This window comes from Sapajus apella, unplaced genomic scaffold (genome assembly GCF_009761245.1).
Source record: "Sapajus apella isolate SASKATOON/1434 unplaced genomic scaffold, GSC_monkey_1.0 scaffold166, whole genome shotgun sequence".
Taxonomy (NCBI): domain Eukaryota; kingdom Metazoa; phylum Chordata; class Mammalia; order Primates; family Cebidae; genus Sapajus; species Sapajus apella.
Window position 1 is genome coordinate 24,037 of NW_022437106.1, and position 19,359 is coordinate 43,395.

A 19,359-nucleotide genomic window follows, 5' to 3' on the forward strand; every position below is an offset into this window, starting at 1 on the left:
CTAAGCTTGGCTGAACACACAGTAGGTGAGCATTAGCCCAACGACAGCTTTGTGATCCAGAACCTGCAGTTGCAGAGACCCAGAATGCTTACCGACACAAGGTCTGGAACAGAGGATTCTGGGGGGAAGCAGAGAAAAGGTGCCAGAGGCACTCCAGGTCTCTGACGACACGCTACAGACCACGGCAATGGCCTCACCCAGAGACACCCTCACCCCCCATTTCCTGTTCCCATCACCTCAGTTAATTCACTGTCCCTCTGGGGGCTTAGCAGATGGAAAGGCTTGTCTGAGATCACGGTCAGTGACTGGCGGACTGGTGTCACCAGGGTCTGGGGTGCTCTCCTCGGCACAGTGGTGTCACCAGGGTCTGGAGGGCTCTCCTCGGCACAGTGGGGACGAAACCAGAAGGAATGATCAAATGCCCAGGAACTTTCTTTACTTTTTATCACCTTTAATGTATTTTTAATAATTTTTTGCCTCATTTACCAGATAAATCATCTAAATAAATAGATGCTATACAGTCTCTTACCAATGTCAGTACAAAAATAAAACCGCGCTCTACATCCACTCTGACTCTCCCAGCACACACACACTCGGCAAAGGCATGTGCTTGGAATCAACTCGTGCCCCCGACCCCTCCCAGATACATTCATTTAGTCTGAACAAAGCTCAAAGCTCATTCTGTGCAAAGGAAGCGCTCTTGTGCTGAGACCCGGTGGCCGCGTCTGGCCACTTATAAAGCAAAAGCTAAACCACCTCACAGAAGCACAGCGCCTGCCCCTGGAACACAGGGAGAGGAGGAGACTGGCAGCGAGGTCACCACCCTAACAGCAGTGATGGTCCTGCATTCCAGGCGGCCGTGCCAGGGGTGGGGGTATGTCCTCCGCACCCCCCACCACAAAAGGGAAAGTACCCACAGGCCTCTACATTCAAAGCGGGTAGGGGCTCGGGGAAAGAAAGGCAGGTGGGCAAATGCTTTCTAAGCCCTCCTCCCACCCCCAAGATTACTGGCCTTTTAAGGGGGCTGTGGGGGTGGAGGTCACTGTCTGCCTTGCTCTACTGGGCCACTCTGGGCTGGAAGGAGGCCTGCATGGCTACACCACAGGTGACCTCATAGAGGTCACCTGTCCTGGGGAATGGTCCTAACGGCCCACAGTCTTTTCCCCCAGGGAGCCCGCTCACTACAGCCCATGAGCCACGTGGCTGCCCTGAGCTGGGCACCTCAGGCCCACCCATCCCAGGTCACACCACTGGAGTCCGGCTCTCCCTGAGCCACGGGGTTCCCCATGGGCCATAAAGGGCTGAGTAAGGGGAAAGATACGTCCTGCTGCTACAGACAAAACAACTGCAGCCCTCACACAAAAAGCCCCGTGAAATCACAGACCCATAGATTGCAAAAATAGTTGTTTGAAAGTGACCAGGAAGCAGGAAAAAGGCCCCATGTCACCTGGGGGATGGGGAGCCTGACTTCTGCTGGAAGCTGCCAGCCATATTCCAAAGCCATGGGCCAGGACATTCAACTAGAGGTTCCCCCACCCACCAACCCTCTATCACCTTCCCCTCCGCTGGGCACCCCTCTCCTGGAAGAGCTCCCCTGGGACCCCAAACTTTCCCTTCCCCTCCACAGGGCCCCACAGCTGGAGACGGGTAGTGATTCCTGCTGCCCCTTTTCCAGACCCACCCCACATATTCCTCTAGATTCCATTCCCTGGGCTGGAGGTGAATCAGGTCACCCTGGTGGGGACTGTCCCCCAATGGAAGCACTGAATTGACCGTGGACAACTAAACATCGAGGAGGAAGGACAGAGACTCAGGATCTGGGCAGCCTGTCAGCAGAGCGCCCCAGGCAGAAAGGGCTGTAGGCGGTCTTTGGTTTGGGAACTGGGAAGACAGGGTCTGGGAGAGAATCACCCTCTCCTTGCCTCCGTAGAGACTCTGTGACTTCCTGAGGACACAGCACAGAGCTTCGGGGAGGGCGGGCAGGTTTCAAACTCACCGGCCACACTCCACTCTTGGTGTGTGTTACCCTGACTGACAGCCAAGGAAAGACAGGAGAATCGGCCTTTTCCATGCTCCCCTCAGGTCCCCCAATCTGGCTTTTTCTCCCCTACAGGACTGGAAGAGGGAAAGTCACTCCTCACTGGCAGAGAAGCCACTGGCTGCCAAGACACCATGTACAAGCCAGAAAACAGTGCCCCTTACGAGGGTATGGGCTGGTACAAAGCCTGCCCATCACACACAGGCAGCCTGACCTCAGAGAGGCGTGGCAGAGGTCCCTCCACAGAAACACAGCTCTGCTCCAGCTGTGGCATTTAGGTTGGATGGGCAGGGGATACAGAATGGGAGGAGGAAGGGGCGTAGGAGTCGAGGGCTGCCCTGAGAACACGGTGGGACACTCCCTCCCTCTCTGACTGCCCACACCTGGGCTGGCTGAGTTGGAGAGGAGGGCAGAAAAAAAGGGGAATCCGAAGGCTGAAAAGTCACCTGAGTCAGAAAGAACAAGAACCCCTCAGGGGAGGAAGGACAGGGTCCAGAAGTCTGAAAGCCTGTGCTGATACACTGCACAACTTAGCAGATGCCTGCACACCCGCAGCCTGGCCCGGTGCAGCTTAGAAACCGCTTCTGCATGCCTGGAGCCTGGGGTGCCATCACACCCATGCCAGGCCCCTGCCCTCCGCTGAAAGCCGCAATCAAGTAGCAAGGTGCATGCAAGGTGGAGGAAGTGTGGGTGTGGTGGCGTAATCTTCTGTGCTATGAACTGCCCAAGTTCCCCTGGCCGGGGTTTCTAAACCAGATTTTACAAGGCCCCTGTGGACACGTCTGCAGACCCACATGCGTTCGTGGGGCACATGGGAATGTACACATGAAGGGTAACGTGTGCACACCTGGGTAGCCAGGCGTGCGTGAGCATTTCTGCATGGGCCAGGTGATGAGGGGAGGGCAGAGCTCTCAGCAGAAGGGTCTCGGCAGCGCCTCCTCCCTGGGAAGGGTAGAAGCCTCTCTGAAGGGGAAGGGACTTGCCCCAAGCGACCTCAACCCTTCCTCCTGCCCCTTTCTCCTGCCGCACTCACTTTTCGTTGAAACCAGCCTCCACAGCCCACTGCAAAGCTGGAGTGGAAAGTTCAAGGTAAAGACCCAATCAAAACATAAAGGGGAAAAACAGCCAGCCAGGCTGGGGTGGGCCGCTCAAGGGAGAGGGTTTGGGCCTTCCAACACTCCTTTAACTCCTAGAACCAGCGGCTGCGTCACTAGAGGAGAATGATGATGGGGGTGTCACCGGCAGGGGACATCCTGTCCCCATCCTGCCCTGGGGGTGGTCCCCCAACTCCCAGAACAACTCTCTCCATCCCCAGCCTGAGGCTGCGTGGTAAACGTCCCTCAGAAAAAGGGCCGGGTGGTGGGAGAGTGGTGGCATCTTCTCCCCTCTTGCTGCTCGGTATTTTTTTTAATAAAATAATTACCCCGCCCCCAACCCATCCCTATCTCTGGAAGTCCCACCCCAAACCCAAAAGAAAACAGTTTAAAGAAGAGTAAAAATGGTGATTCAGAACTTCCCACTTCGGTCTCGGAAGAAGCCCTCAGCCGCCTGAGCCTCGCGGAAGGTGACGGTGATAGAGTTGGCGGTGATGTCCGTCACAGTCACCTCACTTGGGGGGAGCACAGGTGTCCAGGGAGGGGGCCCCTCGGCCAGGTCGGCATCTGCTGCAGCGTGAGACACAGACAGACAGATGGGAGCAGCGTTGAAAAGTGAGAAGCCATGCAGACCACCCAACCCCACCCCAACTCCAGGTCTTCCTCTCTGCGTCTTCAGCCAGCTCAGGGCCTCGCACAGGACTGGACACTGGGAGGAGGGCCCTGGGGGCATCTTCCCAGCCTAGACAAGAGCTCATCCGGAACAGGAAGACAGGAGGAGCCCTGGGCTAGTGTCGGGGCACTGAGCCCAGACCCGACTGTCCCCGAAAAGCTCTAAGGGCCCTCTTTGGACATTGAGTCAGTTGGATCTGATGACCCATAGGGCCCTTTCCAGTTCTGAGGGTCTCTGGGCCTGGGCCGCCTTACCCTCCTCTTCAGGGGGCTGCGCAGCAGGCTCCCACTCGCCAGCCGCCTGCAGGACGTCTGGGGCCGGTTGCTCCTGCAGGAAGAGCTCCCGTCGATGGCTGTGGCTCTCCAGGTTGGGCCCGCGGGGCGGGAACTTCTTGCGTGAGAGCCGCAGGTACTTGTGGGCCTTTCGGGGCTTGCGGAGTGGGAAGGGCAGGGTGGGCACCAAGGGGCCCTTGTCCACCAGCTCAGGTGCCCCCGCCTTGACCACCCCCTCAGGGCTCCCGCTGCCGAGCGGGCAGGTCAGGGAGAAGCAGAGCTTCTCCTTGCCCTTGGCCTTGTGGGAGCTCCGCAGGTCCATGCTGTACAGCCGCTGCGGGGGCAAGCCAGGGCAGCGCGGGTCAGCCCCGCCCTCCCACCCACCACATCTTTGCTCATGCTGTTCTTCCCACCCGGAGTGCCCTTCCCACATCTGCTCACCCAACTCCTCCCTGTGCCGTGGACGGCCACCATCCCACCCCACCCAACTCCAGCCCAGAGAGTGGGCCCCCAAGCAGCCCCAGGCTCTGCCAGCTCAGCCCAGCCTCTGGGCCCCATAGTGCACTCTCATCTCCCCAGGGATGGGGGCTGGGGCCACAGGTTTACTCCTTCCATACCCAGCAGAGAAGCATACAAGAAGAACAAACTGAAAACTGACCAAGAGAAACAAATCTGAATGCATCACAGAGTTAGCCTTCATTTTAGGAAAGGCCTCTTTGCTTGCCAGAGCACCTCCAAAACTGATGCTGCCGGCTCACCCAGGAGATGGTGAAGGGCAGAGGGCAAAGGGTGTGCCCTTGGAGTTGCTTGGGGCAAAGTCAAGCAAGTGGCACACACAGCATCGCATGCCCGTGCCGCCCAGCCAAAGCGACAGGGCTCCACCTGGCTGCAGGTGCACCTGAGCCCTCCAGGGTGCTCCTGGGCCCTGTGAGCTGCCTCATGCGGCTCCCTCTGCTGACTGCCTGCCACACCTCTGGAGCTGGAGGGCAAGTCCGTCCACCCCCGAAGTTTGTAATTTGGGAATTTATCTTATTTACTTTGGGAAAATTTACATGACTCCACAAAAGATCCATGGTGCCAAGATGTTGGGAGACTCTGGATCACCGGGATAGTACCTTCTCCTGCCACCTGTCACCAAAGGCCAGGAGATCCCAGGAAGAGAATGCAGCCATTAGATGGGAACCGTGAGGCCAAACACCTCTAAGCTGAAGGAAGAGATGACAACGCAGGCCCCGCTCACAGTCGTGCCTGCTAACGGCACCACATGTCCCGAGGTGCGGGCTGCTGCAGTGACGGGAGGAGGCTGAACTGGGAGGGGACTGGGAAAACACTGCAGTGGCTGAGAGATCCGTCCTGCAGGCAGCTGACTCAAAACCCACTCCTCCCACCGGGCTCGCAGGCCATCAAAAGCCCAGTATAGGCCGGGCACGGTGGCTCATGCCTGTAATCCCAGCACTTTGGGAGGCGGAGATGGACGGATCACCTGAGGTCAGGAGTTTGAGACCAGCCTGGCCAACATGGTGAAACCCCATTTCTGCTAAAAAATATAAAAATTAGCCAGGCATGGTGCTGGGCACCTGTAATCCCAGCTACCTGGGAGGCTGAGGCAGGAGAATCACTTAAACCTGGGAGGCAGAGGTTGCAGTGAGCCGAGATGGCACCAGTACACTCCAGCCTGGGCGACAGAGCAAGACTCTGTCTCAAAAAAAAAAAAAAAAAAAAAGAAGCCCAGGAAATTCTGCCATTCTGCAAGGCAGCTTCTTCTTCCTTGGCAACCTCATCACAAGAGAACTGCAGCTATTAAAGGGACGCAGGTGGTAACAGTCACGTCCTGGGTAAGCTACCGGCCTCCCTGAGCCTTAGTTTCTTTCTCAGTGAAACAGTGAAGAGACTGTAGGAGCCAACCTCCAAGGAGAGCCCCACCCATCCCCGCCTCCTGGAATTCCCACCTATGGGCAGTCCCTTCCCACACCAAGTGCTGTGGTGTGTGACTTCCCAGGTTAGGACATAAAAGACACTGTGGCTTCTTCCCTGCACACTCAAGCAGCCCTCTGGAGAGGTCCACGCCATGAGGAACAGCTCCTGCCAACGACCAGCCCTGACTTGCCAGCCTGTGAGCAGCCCCCTTGGAAGCAGATCCTGAAGCCCTGGTCAAGCCTACAGATGACTACAGCCCAGCCAACACCTTGACTACAGCCCAGCCAACACCTTGACTACTGCCCAAACTCGAACCACTAAAGAACCAGCCAGTGCACTCCCTAATTCCTGACCCCCAGAGACCATGGGAAATCATAAATGGTTATTGCTTCAAGTTGCCAGGTTAAAGGGGAGAGATAACAAACACACCTGCCCTGTGGGCTTAGTATGTGGAGTGTGTTCACTGGTGAAGCACACCAGCACAGAGCCTGGCATACAGACCTCCGGGAGATGTTACTTTCCTTCTTAGGCTCAATTCACACCAAACACAGTGGAACACACCTACTGCATGAAGGGAGGCCCACCCACGCTTGTGAAAACCTCCGTGGGCTATAAGCAGGAGTGGCCAGGACACGTGATGTGGACCACATGCAAGTGGACCATGAATCCTGACTTTCTGGCTTCCAGTGCCTGGGGAGCCTTACTACATTAAGGAGAGCGGGTATTCTCTTTACCCCCATTTTACAGGTGAAAAGACTTGCCTACAACCACACGCAGGCAGAGTATTCCTTACCTGAAATGCTTGGGACCAGAAGTGTTTTGGACTTCAAATTTTTTTTAGGAGTTTGGAATATTTGCATTATATTTACTAGCTGAGCATCCCCAATCCAAAAATCTGAAATTCAGAATGCTCCAATGAGCACTTTCTTTGGATACCATGTTGGTGCTCAAAGTATTTTGGATTGTGGAGCATTTCAGACTTTGTTTTTTTTGGGGGGGACAGAGTTTCAGTCTTACCACTCAGGCTGGAGTGCAATGGCATGATCTTGGCTCACTACAACCTCCGCCTCTTGAGTTCAAGCAACTCTCCTGTCTCAGCCTCCCGAGAAGCTGGGATTACAGGTGCCCATCACCACACCTGGGTAATTTTTCTATTTTCAACAGAGACGGGGTTTCACCGCATTGGCCAGGCTGGTTTTGAACTCCTGACCTCAGCTGATCTGCCTGCCTCGGCTTCCCAAAGTGTTGGGATTACAGGCGTGAGCCACCACACCTGGCCGAATTTCGGATTTTGGATCAGGGAGATTCAACCTGTGACTGCGCTGCTCCACACTCCACTGGCCTGTCACTGCAAAGCACTGAGGTTAGCAAAGGCCCCAAAGACCTACGACATAGGCACGCCAGATGCTGCGGAGACTCGGGCCCCCACCTGACTGAAGGTTGGAAGAGGAGGCTCTATAAGTTTCTTCCCATTCAAAAATGACACACTTCTAAGAGTCTGACATTTCAAGGCTATAGTTCTACAAATCTAAGATTCTGTTTCTTGGATTCTGAAATTCTAGTCTCTCATGTTTCCTCAATTCTAACGTTTATGTTTCTGAGGTTCTCAAATACTATAATTTTGTGTTTAAAGATTCAGAGCATCAAAAGGTTCAAAGCTTTCAAGCCTTCCTTACAGCAACATTTTAAGCTTTCAAAATCCTAGGATTCCACTGGCCCTAGGCCCACCCTCCCTCTCACCATGGCACCTCCCACTCAGTCTGTCTTGCCAGGACACCAGCCCCCCCCACAGGCTTTCCCCAACACTTCCCATCAAAACTTACCCAAGTGGCCCACCCCACAGTGCCCTGGGTGGTGCAGGGGAGCAGACACAGATCAGCTCAACCAGCCAGTGTAAATGCGCCAAGGGGCCGAAGGGGACTGGGGGCTGGACAGGGGGAGAAAGGAGGCACAAAAGCAGGCCGGTTACCTGCAGCAGAAGCCGCTTGGGTTTCGGACCTCTCTTCCTATACCCCGACGCTCGGTCTCTCTCCTCCCTGGGGTGTGATGCAGGCAGCAGAAGAAAAGGAAACACTGGTGACATCTAAGGGAAGGGAAGGTGTCCGCTTCGCCTGTCCTCTGCTGTCTGCCAGGGAGCGAACACTCCCCACTGGCCTGCCCACCCATCCTCCCCATTGCCTGGCTGGAAGCCTAACAATGGGGGTCACATGTTCAGCTCTCAGGGCCTTGGTCTTCCCATCTGACAAATGGGGAGGGCAACTGCTGAGGCAGGGACTCGCAGCATCTCGAAAAACAAGTGGGTCCTTCTAGGGCTCCAGGGCCATGTGAGGGCTCCGCTCTGGGGACCCCCTAAAAAACATGGCTCAGTTTTTCCTCCTAGAGGAGTGATACAGAAGCCTGTCAATCCAATTTGCTTTGAATGTCCCAGGGGAGCTGATGGGAATGGCAAGTCCCTGTGCGAGTGACGTTCTGCACAGGCTGCCCTAACAGACCCCAAATTTGGGATCTCTGTGAACCTGGGAGAGCAGAGAGGCTCCTACCCTGTCTGCACCATCTTGTTGGGGGACAGGAGGAAAATCAGCCTGTTCTGATGCCCAGCAGATGCCTTTACATGTACCAAACACACAAAGCACAGCTGAGGTCGGGTGAGGTGGCTCATGCCGGTAATCCCAGCACTTTGGGAGGCTGAAGTGAGCAGATAACTTGAGCTCAGGGGTTTGAGACCAGCCTGGGCAACACGGTGAAACCCCATCTAGCAAAAATATAAAAATTAGCCAGGCAAGGTGGTACACACCTGTGGTCCCAAATACTCAGGAGGCTGAGGCAGAATTGCTTAGTTTTTTTTTTTTTAAATGGAGTCTCAATATGTCACCCAGGCTGGAGTGCAGTGGTACGATCTCTGCTCACTGCTGCAACCTCCACCTCCTAGGTTCAAGTGATTCTCCTGCCTCAGCCTCCAGAGTAGCTGGGATTACAGGCACCCACCACCACACCCAGCTAATTTTTGTATTTTTAGTAGAGACGGAGTTTCACTATGTTGGCCAGGCTGGTCTCGAACTCCTGACCTCAGGTGATCTGCCTGCCTCGGCCTCCCAAAGTGCTGGAATTACAGACATGAGCCACCGCGCCTGGCTGAGAATTGCTTGAGCTTGGGAGGCAGAGGTTACATGAGCCAAGATCGCATCACTGCACTCCAGCCTAGGCAACAGAGTGAGACTCCGTCTCAAAAAAAAAAAAACCAAGCATGACTTGACGATGCCACAAAGCTACACATGACACGCAAGACAACACAACCAGAGACTCCAAACTGCCAAAAGTAGCCGGGAGAGTCAAAGTCATGTCATCCCGCCTCCCGCTTCGGTTCTCTCCACCCACACTCTCTGCAGCCCCCAGGACAGAGGCCACGTGGACAGCAGAAAGAATGTGGAGGCCAGGATCTCACCCCTTCTCTCTTCCTGGTCGTGTGACCTTGGGCCAGGCTCTGACTCTGAGCTCAGCACACACCAGTGAACCTGCGGCATGTACTGCAAATGTCTGAACATCCACAAAGCATCCATCCCCTGCAGGATACCTGGGGGCCGAGGGAAAGGACCCTGGAGGAAGATTGGAATCTGGGCCTTTGATACCTGCCCACGCTCCACGGATTCCCAAGTGTTGCACCCTGTTGGACCAAGACCCTACCGAACACCTGGGAGGCAGAAAGAAACACTGGGACAGGGACATCCTGATTTTTTTTTTTTTTTTTTGCAATGGAATCTCTCTGTCACCCAGGCTGGGGTGCAATGGCAGGATCTCTGCTCACTGCAACCTCCACCTCCTGGGTTCAAGCAATTCTCCTGCCTCAGCCTCCCAGGTAGCTGGGATTACAGGCATCCACCACCATGCCCAGCTAATTTTTGTATTTTTAGTAGAGACAGGGTTTCACCGTGTTGGCCAGGATGGTTTCAATCTCCTGACCTCAGGTGATCCACCCGCCTTGGCCTCCCAGTGTGCTGGGATTACAGGTGTGAGCCACCGCGCCTGGCCAGACACCGATTTTTAAAGGAAAGAACAATGAAATTTGCCTTTGAATCCACGGCAGGAAACCTCCTGGGGGAGGAGCCATGAGAACCCAGCAACAAGGGGCAGTGAAAAGCCCCTACGTGGAGGCGGGAGCCCTGGCCAGGTCCTTGCTGTGAGGCTCCTGGACTCCTCGAGCCTCAGTTTCCTTCTCTGTCAAAGAAGACCCTCATCCCTGCCTCAGGAGGTTGCCATAGTGGCCAAACACAAATGACATGGTCCCACGCCGCACAAGACAGGCGGGCTGGGAGAGGCAGGGAACCTGGGTTGCCTGCTGGCAGGGAGGGCGGCCAAACAGGGCACATGGAACAGTCAGGGCATGCTCGGAATCCCTGGGGGGCTCTGGCAGAGGTGGGAGACTGACTGTGCCCAGGCCACTTGGACAGGAGGCAGCAGGGAGATAGGCCAGAACTCAGAAATACCAGCCCCAAAGGCCACGCTCCTGCCCAGCCTTCCTTGAGCTTGATCAGACGCTCCTTCTGGCCCTAAGAGGTCCTCTAGAGACGCTGTCTCTGACCTGTCACTCCAGCACCACCAGCAGTGCACACTGGGGAGATCTGTGAAGCGTTTTCACATTCTTCACTGGAATGGAAACCTCTTACGGGCCCCTCTAAGGTTTCACCCTGGCAAAATCAGTGTTCTTCAGGGTGGCCCATTTTAAAGCAGAGGGACTGAGGCCTGGGTGGGTAAAGGAAGTGACCAAAAGCACCCCATGATAGGACAGGGACCCAGGGTCCTCAATTGCCCTGGGACTTGGTGCTCACCACTTTCACCCAGCTGCAGACCAGGCTGGCCTACCCCATCGGACACCCCCACCCTGCCCCAAGAACTCCTGCCAAGCCAGCAGCAGGCTCCTAGGAAGCCTTCAAGCCGGCCCTAAGTCCCACCCGGCAGCGCCGAGGACACCGTACTTCTCCTCGTAGGCCATGACAAGGCGGGGGTCCAAGATGTGCTCTTCTGGCTCCCACGTGCTGTACCTGGGAAGAGGAATGAATGGTCAGAGTCGGGGCTAGGCACGGTGGCTCACGCCTGTAATCCAAGCACTTTGGGAGGCCAAGGCAGGCAGATCACCTGAGGTTGGGAGATTGAGACCAGCCTGGCCAACATGGCAAAACCCTGTCTCTACTAAAAATACAAACATTAGCTGGGCGTGGTGGTGGCGCCTGTAATCCCAGCTACTCAGGAGGCTGAGACGGGAGAACTGCTTAAACCCAAGGGGCGGAGGTTGCAGTGAGCTGAGATCACGCCACTGCACTCGACCTGGGCAGCAGAATGAAACTTCATCTCAAAAAAATAAAAATTAATTTTTTTTAATTTTAAAAAAGCTTTAAAAAAGAAACTAACTTTTTTAATAGATGAAAGCTTATAGAATATAAAGCAAATATTTTGTATGACTGTACATGTTTGTGTTTTAAGGTAAGTGTTACTATAGAAAGAGATAAAAAGTTAAGTTTATAAAGTAAAACAGTTACCATAAGCTCAGGTTAATTTATTTTTTATTTTATTTTTTTGAGACGAGGTCTTGCTCTTGTCACCTAGGCTGGAGTGCAGTGGCACAATCTCGGCTCACTGCAACCTCCGCCTCCCGGGTTCAAGAGATTCCCCTGCCTTGGCCCCCCTGAGTAGCTGGGATTACAGGCACACTCCACCACGCCTGGCTGATTTTTGCATTTTTAGTAGAGACGGGTTTCACTATGTTGGCCAGGCTAGGCCTGAACTCTCGACCTCAGGTGATCCACCCACCTGGGCTTCCCAAAGTGCTGGGATTACAGGCGTGAGCCACTGTGCCCAGCCTAGATTAATTTATTATTAAAGAAAAACATTTCTGGGCTGGGCTCGGTGGCTCACGCCTGTAATCCCAGCACTTTGGGAGGCCGAGGTAGGTGGATCACGAGGTCAAGAGATCGAGACCATCCAAGAGATGGTGAAACCCCGTTTCTACCAAAAATACAAAAATTAGCTGGGCGTGGTAGCGTATGCCTGTAGTCTCAACTATTCGGGAGGCTGAGGCAGGAGAATTGCTTGAACCCGGGAGGCGGAGGTTGCAGTGAGCAGAGATTGAGACACTGTACTTCAGCCTGGCACCTGGTGACAGAGTGAGACTCTGTCTCTCAAAAAAAAAAAAAGAAAATAAAAAAATTTCTGTATCAGTTAGTGTAGCATAAATGTATAATGTTTACAACAGCCTAGGTCTTCATATTTCACTCAATGACAGTGAGTGGCATGTATCTGGGTGACAGAGCAACTTCCAGCCTTGCAAACTCCGTTCCTGGGAAGTGCTCTAGAAGGTGTCCCAAGTTTTGTCTTTTACGCTGCGTTCTTCCTGTACCTTTTCTATGTTTGGATGTATTCAGTACAGTCATATGCTGTGCAGGCTTGTAGCCTAGGCACCGCAGGCTCTACCACACAGCCTAGGTGTGGAGCAGGTTGTGCCATTTAGGCGTGGGTAAGGTCACTCTATGACATTCACACAATGAAATCACCTAACAATGCATTTCTCAAAACGTATATCCCTGTCATTAAGCTACTCATGACTGTGTATAAAATATACGCAGACAAAAGCAAAGCGATGCTCTGTAGTCCTGCCCAGAGGCTCTGCTAGGTAAGATGGAAGGCAATGGGTGTCAGCAAGGGGTTAAAAGGCAGAAGGAGCCTGGGAGAGCCCCTGCCCTGATGCCTCCCAGGACCTAGAGCTGAGGCCTCTACCTCACGTCATCCTGGGAACTACCTAACGCTAGCTCAGTACCGAAAAGCTGCATAAGGACAAGATGCTCGCCTCCTTGCTTCCTCTAACACTCTGGCATACCCACTTAAGTGTCAGGACTCTGTGGGCTCACAGTGAAGCCCTGAGCCGGGATCGCCCCTTGCCATGTGCCCCCTGCCAGCCGGCCCTCCCTCCCTGTGGGTGCCCGCATCAGTCTAGTCAACTCCTAGTGGACCCTTAAGAGCCAGGTCTTTGTAGCCTTCCCTGACATCCCTCCCATGCTGTCCCACTGCCAGCGGGACGAGCCTGCCCCTCCTCCGCTCTCCTTACAGCCACGCCAAGCCCTGGCCATAATCACGGTTGGACCACGAGATACCCTGGCCGGCAGAGCCCTGCAAAGTGGCCCGCTCAGGCCCTCCCGGGGCTCTGGGAAGGGCTGGGGAGCTCCTACAGAAATGCTGAAAGCGAAACTACAACAGAAGCCACCAGAGGCTGGCAGCCACTCTAACCTTTCCTCGCCCCGGAAAAGGCTGAATCGCCTCAGCTCCAACTGGTAGGAAGGGGAATTCTGTGCTCCTCCTGATAGTGGGTTTCAGCCTCTCTACAGCATACGCACCGCCCTGCCCATGGCTTGCTGAGGTCCCCGCGGTGTGGATCCTGGCAGGTCCCTACCCTTTTCTGAACTCGTTTTCTCATCTCAAGAATAACGACCACACAGTAACAGCAGGTGCGGCGGGGACCGCGCCCATCCTCAAAAGGTGCTAGTGAGGTAGGTGCTTAGTTCTTACCCCCATTTTACAGATGGAGAAACTGAGACAAGGAGGTTGGCCAGCCAGCCAGGGTCATTGAGCCAGTCAGTGGCCACTCTCTGCCTTCAGGCTCCTCCCAGGCCACCGCGTCTGGGACCCCCGGTTGTGCCGCCTCTGGGTGCCCCGGAAGGCTCGGCTGGAGGAAGGGGTGGTAGCCAGCTCAGGCAGCGGGGTCTGAGGTAACATGGTCCATCGCACTTGGCAGCTGGGTGCAGCCCCAAGTTGGGGGCGAGAGCAGCGGCAGCACCAGCGTGTTAACCGCTTGGACCCAGCCGGTAAAGGGGACACCGCGCCGCGCCCTCCGCAGTGCAGGAGCCCGGAGGCGCCGCGGGGAACACGCTTCCGAAGAGCCAGGTGCCAGCAGCCCAGGAGCGTGCCACCAGCGTGGGCACGGCGGATCGAAGGGATTAGACCCTACGATCACCGGAGACCTTTGGGTGATCTGGAGGAGAGCGGGCCCTCGTACGTCCCAGGACACCCTTCCCACACCAGGAGAGAGAGGGTGGAAAGGAGCCAGGGCTCTGGGGACACGCACGTTGCCTGGGGTGAGCAGACGGCGGTGTGGACACGGGGGGATCACGGGGACTGCATTGGGCTAGCGGCGCCGGTGAGAACCGAGCGCACAGCGGGAGCGGGCGCAGCGCCCAGGGCCCGCCCCCGCAGCCCGCGGCCGCGCGCACGCACGGGGCGGGGCGCATGCCAGGATTACCGGCAAACCATGGGGGCGGGGACGGGGACGGAGCGCGCCGGCTCCGAGATAAACACGGCCACGTGACCGCCCCACCCCGCCCCACGCCCGGTAAACAAGCCCCGGCGGTCTCGCCCGAGCCCAGCCGCGCAGGGCTTGCCACGCTAGAGTGAGGGCGTGAGTGGGAAGGGGCGCAGCGGGTGCAGGACCCCCGACCCCAGCCGGCCTTTCCCGGGGGGCGCGGGGGAGCGGGGCTTAGGGGGCGCTGCTGAGCTGTGACGCAGGCGGCCTTGGGGGCAGGTGGAAGCACCCCGAAACCCTACAGAGCCAGGCCAACCCCCAAGCTCCAGTCCCCACTCCAGCTGAAAGCTGCCCCTTATGAGAAACACCATGGGCTCCGGTTCACACTGCAGGGTGCAGCGTCGTTCAAGTGACTCCACTGCTCTGGGGCCTCATTCTAAAGTAGGCCCACCAGTAATCCTAGCCCTTTAGGGATGTGGTGAAGATTAGATGTATTAAGCCATGTAAAACATTTCCATCAGCGTGGTACACAGTGAAGGCAAATAAGCCTGAGTGAAATCAATGAAAAACCCAGGCGGCGGAAAAGTCTCGGCCCCTAACTCCAGGCTCCTCAGTCTCGGTAGAGACAGCCCTAGCTCCCATTCTGCCCTGGCAGGGTATTAATAAATCTTATCTTGTGTCAGGCAGTCTTCAGCAGGGCCCCATGAGGTTAGGGCCTCTTTCATAGGTGGGGAAATTGAGGCACAGAGAGGCTGAGGGCTTTGCCCTGGGTCACTCAGCTGTAAATCACAACTAGAGTTCAGAGGCGGAAAGCCTCAGCACTTCCCACTGAAGTGGCCAAAAGGCCAGTAGACAAGAGTCCTGGTCACCTCTAGTGGAGCTTGCTGTGCATCAGAGGGGTAGGCCCCCAAGCCCTGGGGCCAGGCAGCCCTTAGTTCACATCATCCCAGCTCCATGACCCTGGGCAAGGCCTCTTCTCTGTTGTAGGCTCTGTCTCTCCATCTGTAAAATGGGTTGCTATGAGTGGTTCAATGAACCAACCCCTGATTTACAATAGGGGCTTATTCTCTGACAGCCTGGCCATGGCTGTGACCACTGATATCATTCCTAAAACTCCACAGAGCCAGTTCCTCCAAAAAGATGGAGAACCGTTCACAAGTGGGGAAGAAAGGAAGACATTCTGGAAGGGGGAGCAGCAGGATCCTAGACAGGCTGAAATCATATCCTGAGGCCTCAGGCACAGCCGGCACCTGTACCTGACCATGTAACATTCCCTGCCTCGTGCCCCAGCCCCTCCCTGTGCCATTTGCTGTGCTTTCCAGAAGCAAGAGAGCCCCTCTGCCACGCTGGGGAGACAAAACAGGCAAGGCATGTAGTGGCTTAGCCTGGGCCTTGCACAGAGCATCCACTTTTTTTGGGGGGTTGGGGAGGTATGGAGTCTTGCTGTGTCCTCCAGGCTGTAGTGCAGTGGTGTAATCTTGGCTCACTGCAACCTCCGCCTGCCAGGTTCAAGTGACTCTCCTGCCTCAGCCACCAGAGTAGCTGCAATTACTGGCATGTGCCACCATGCCTGGCTAATTTTTTATACTTTTGGTAGAGATGGGGTTTTCGCCATGTTGGCCAGGCTGGTCTTGAACTCCTGACCTCACATGATCCACCTGCTTCAGCCTCCCAAAGTGCTGGGATTACAGGCTGGAGCCACCATGCCTGTCCTACAGTGTCCACTTAAATCATGGTTCCTGTTACTGAGAGGAATATGTCTCCCCACCCAGAGGGCAGCTGCTGAGCAGGAGAATGACTCCCCCCACCCAGGCTGGCACTGCCCAGTCAAGGCTCCCAGGCCTGGAGGATACAGCCTGCCTACTCCCCACCTCCCCACCCTCCTTCTCAGCTTTTACTCCAAGCAAGGCCCCCTGAGGAGGGGAAGACAGAGTTGGCTCCCCTGCTTCTCCCCAGCATGACCTTCTGTTTCCACCTCCCAAGTGAGGTGGGGATGGTTAGCAGCTGTATTTGCCTCACACCCAGACTGTGGTGACGCTGTGCAAGGCATGAAGTGGGCACCATAGGGCATGGGGTTGGCAGTTATATTCTTGTAAGGACCACCCATCTCTGGGCCTCAGTTTCCCCATCTGAAAAATGAGAGGACTGGCCTAAATGATTTCTAAGGATATTTTGAGCTCCTAAGAAGAATGGAATCCCCTAGGTCCCTTTCCTGACTGGGAAAAACAAAAAGAACTATGTTATCTATCTAACTTAGTCTTAAAACCAAATGTTTACTAAAGCGCTTGTACTGAGCTGAGCACGCATTTGCTAACTTACATCCACCACCTCACCCTCACAGAAGCCTGCAAAGGAGGCTTCGCTATCCCAATCTGAAGATGAGCAAGCGGAGACCCAGCCATGGTGGGCCCCTGCCCTAGGGCTCATGGCTGTCGGGTGGGCAGCCAGACCTAAAACCCAGGATCAAAGTGGAGGGGGGTGACAAGGCAGTCAAGAGGGCCCATCTGGTGGCCTCAGCATGTTAAGAAACAAATGGGACCCTGGGCCAGGGGTACCGCGCAACAGAAGCATCGAGGGCCTTTGCTCTGAGAGCCTGGTTCCTTCCCTCCTGATGAGCTGCAGTGGGCAGATGGATTCTCATCCAGGATCAATGAAAGTGGGGGAAGGAAGTTTTCATTCATAATGGACTCTGCTTACAGAAGAAAATCTTCCAAAGAGTGGAGTCTCCAGAGGAGGAAAAATAGCCAACAGCATCCTGAAGGCTGACAACTGGTGACCATGGCTGTGATGCCTCACCTTCCCAGTGCAGAGTGAGAGGCAGGGCTGTGCGTGCCCAGGGAGGTGGTGTTCCTGCTGCACACTCTGGGCATCATTGCTCCCTTTGCTGCCTCCTTCACCCAGGCAGGAAGCCCACCTTTAAGCAGCCCTGGGGGCAGGGGGTCTTCCTTCGGCCCTCAGAATATTTGGGAAGGGAGAACAGGAGTGGGGGTTGGCTTGAGGGGTGGAGTGTATTCTCTGCCTGCCAAACCTCGTCATCAGGATACCCACAGGTCACCCAGAACATGTGTCCAGGCCTTTCATCCCACAGGGCCACCAAGGCTGTGAGATGAGTACAGGGCCTGGGTTTCTTAACCCGTATTACAGAGAGGGAGCTGAGGCACTGCGGGCTGTCTTCCTCTCTTCTGTCTCTCCCCACCATCACCGCAGAATGGCCACAGGACTCCACACCAGGTCAGCCCCCACCAGCGCTGCAGAGTCCCTGTCCCTGGCAGCAGAGGCCCTGGGCAGAGGGGGTTCCCAGGAGTCAGCTTCCAGGAGGTGGGGCCGGGGGTGGGGCACCCACAGACCAATGGGGAGGCTCCATGACTAGCTCATTCCCTCCCCTCCCAACAATGCCCTGCTAGAAGGCATTGGTGGGTTCCTGGTAGGGCCTCAGCAGGGGAGGTGGAGCAGCTGGGAGGTCTTAGATGCAGCTCCCTGCTCCCCAGCTCTGAGACTGGGAAGGCACAGAGGAGGCACCTGAAAAGGAGAAGGCCTAGTTCAAGTCCCAGCTCTGCCTCCACTTGCTGTGTGACCTAAGGCAAGCTGCTTACCCTCTCTGAGCCTGTTTCCTCACCTTGAGAGAGCTTGATCACATCTGCCTTACAAAGCTGTATGGGAGCCTGCTCCGTAGACTGGAAAGTGCCGTCCAGGGGCGAGGGGGATTCAGGCTCTGCCCTTGGCCACAAAGCACTGAGGACTCAGGCAGCACTGTACTTAAAGTGGCTGGGGGCCCCTCCTCCTGTCCCGCAGCCCTCTCCAGTAGCCTAGATGCTGGGCCTTCACCTCCCAGTTGCCAAGAAAAGCCAGAGGGAGGGCAAGAGGGAGAGGACACGCTCCAGCCAGCAGAGGTGCTCAACACTGTGCAAGGCAGTGCGAGGGGAGACATTGGAGACTCACCTTGACCCTTGACCCTCCTGTGGTCCAAGGGGAAACTGAGGCCCAGAGAAGATGATGATTAAATCAAGGTCAGCTGTTCAGTTACAAGAGCAGCTGAAGCTAATAGCTAGGTGGGGGGGGGGGCAAAAGGCAGGTGGAGGAATGCATGGGTAGACAGACAGACAGACAGATACACACGAAGGAGCTTACTTTGGGGGCCATCCTTTCCACTTCACCAGATACTCGACTTTACCCTGAGAAGAGAGAAAAGCAGACACAGTGAGTCTAAGAGTTGTCCCTACAGCCACTCGGAAGGACAGTTAAGGCCCAAAGGATCCCAGCTCCAAATCCCCTCTGCAGACAGATGTCCCCCAACACGCAAACACAATCCAGGGACCATCCACCAGATCCTCGCCAACCCATATCACCATGGCTGCTGCATGATCACCCCACACTGCCCTCCCTACGACAGCACAGGAATGCATCTGGCCCCAAACACCTCTGAGACTCCCAAGGCCAAGCCCAGAGCTCATGTCACCTGTGAGGAACTGGGACTGCAGGGAGGTGTTTGTGCGTGGCCAAAGACCCACAGTGTCTGGAGCCCCAGTGCACAGGTCGGAACGCTTACTTTCTTTTTTAGATTGGAAGAGTCTCCAATCCGAGAACGTTCCTCTCTGGGATGTTCCCCATGCTCCTACCCCATCTGCTGAGTCTCCTCTCAGTCTTTGAGAGGCTGCCTCTGGCTCAGAGGCAATGGGCCAGTGACTTGAGGACCTTTAACTCAAAAGACCCTGGCAAGACCCCGTAGAAGACTGGCAAACTCTCCACCTTCAGAAGGGATGGTCAGCCCTTCAGTTGTTAGAAAGTACAGCCATTTGAAACTTTACAGTTATGGTGGCTCATGCCTGTCACCCCAACACTTTGGGAGGCTGAGGCTAGAAGATCGCTTGAGCCCAGGAAGGAGTTTGAGACCAGCCTGGGCAACATGGTGACCCCCACCTCTGAAAAAAGGAAATTAGTCAGGCATGGTGGCACTTGTCTGTGGTCCCACCTACACAAGAGGATCGTCCGAGGCAAGAGGATCGTTTGACCCAGGGAAGTTGAGGCTGCGGTAAGCCATGTTCATGCCACTGTACTCCAGCCTGCATGATAGAGGCCTTGATGCC

At 55.6% G+C, this 19,359-nt stretch overlaps 1 protein-coding gene across 10 annotated transcripts in view; it reads right to left on the reverse strand.

The window, feature by feature from the left end:
* Positions 1–430: 430 nt before the first annotated feature.
* Positions 431–19,359, reverse strand: part of CBX7 (chromobox 7) — a 21,907-nt gene continuing 2,978 nt past the window's right edge. Inside the window, exons 2-6 of one of the 10 annotated variants that reach the window (XM_032267186.1) lie at positions 18,404–18,447; positions 10,965–11,030; positions 7,964–8,030; positions 4,060–4,132; positions 431–3,702 (exon numbers count right to left, since the gene is read on the reverse strand). In XM_032267186.1, the coding sequence (XP_032123077.1) occupies positions 3,545–3,702; positions 4,060–4,132; positions 7,964–8,030; positions 10,965–11,030; positions 18,404–18,447 (408 nt within the window). In that variant the 3' untranslated portion in view covers positions 431–3,544. Of the gene's footprint in view, positions 3,703–4,059; positions 4,412–7,963; positions 8,078–10,940; positions 11,031–13,545; positions 14,241–18,403; positions 18,448–19,359 lie in introns of those variants that run through there. The other 9 variants (XM_032267180.1, XM_032267179.1, XM_032267183.1 and 6 more) reach the window with 9 other exon arrangements.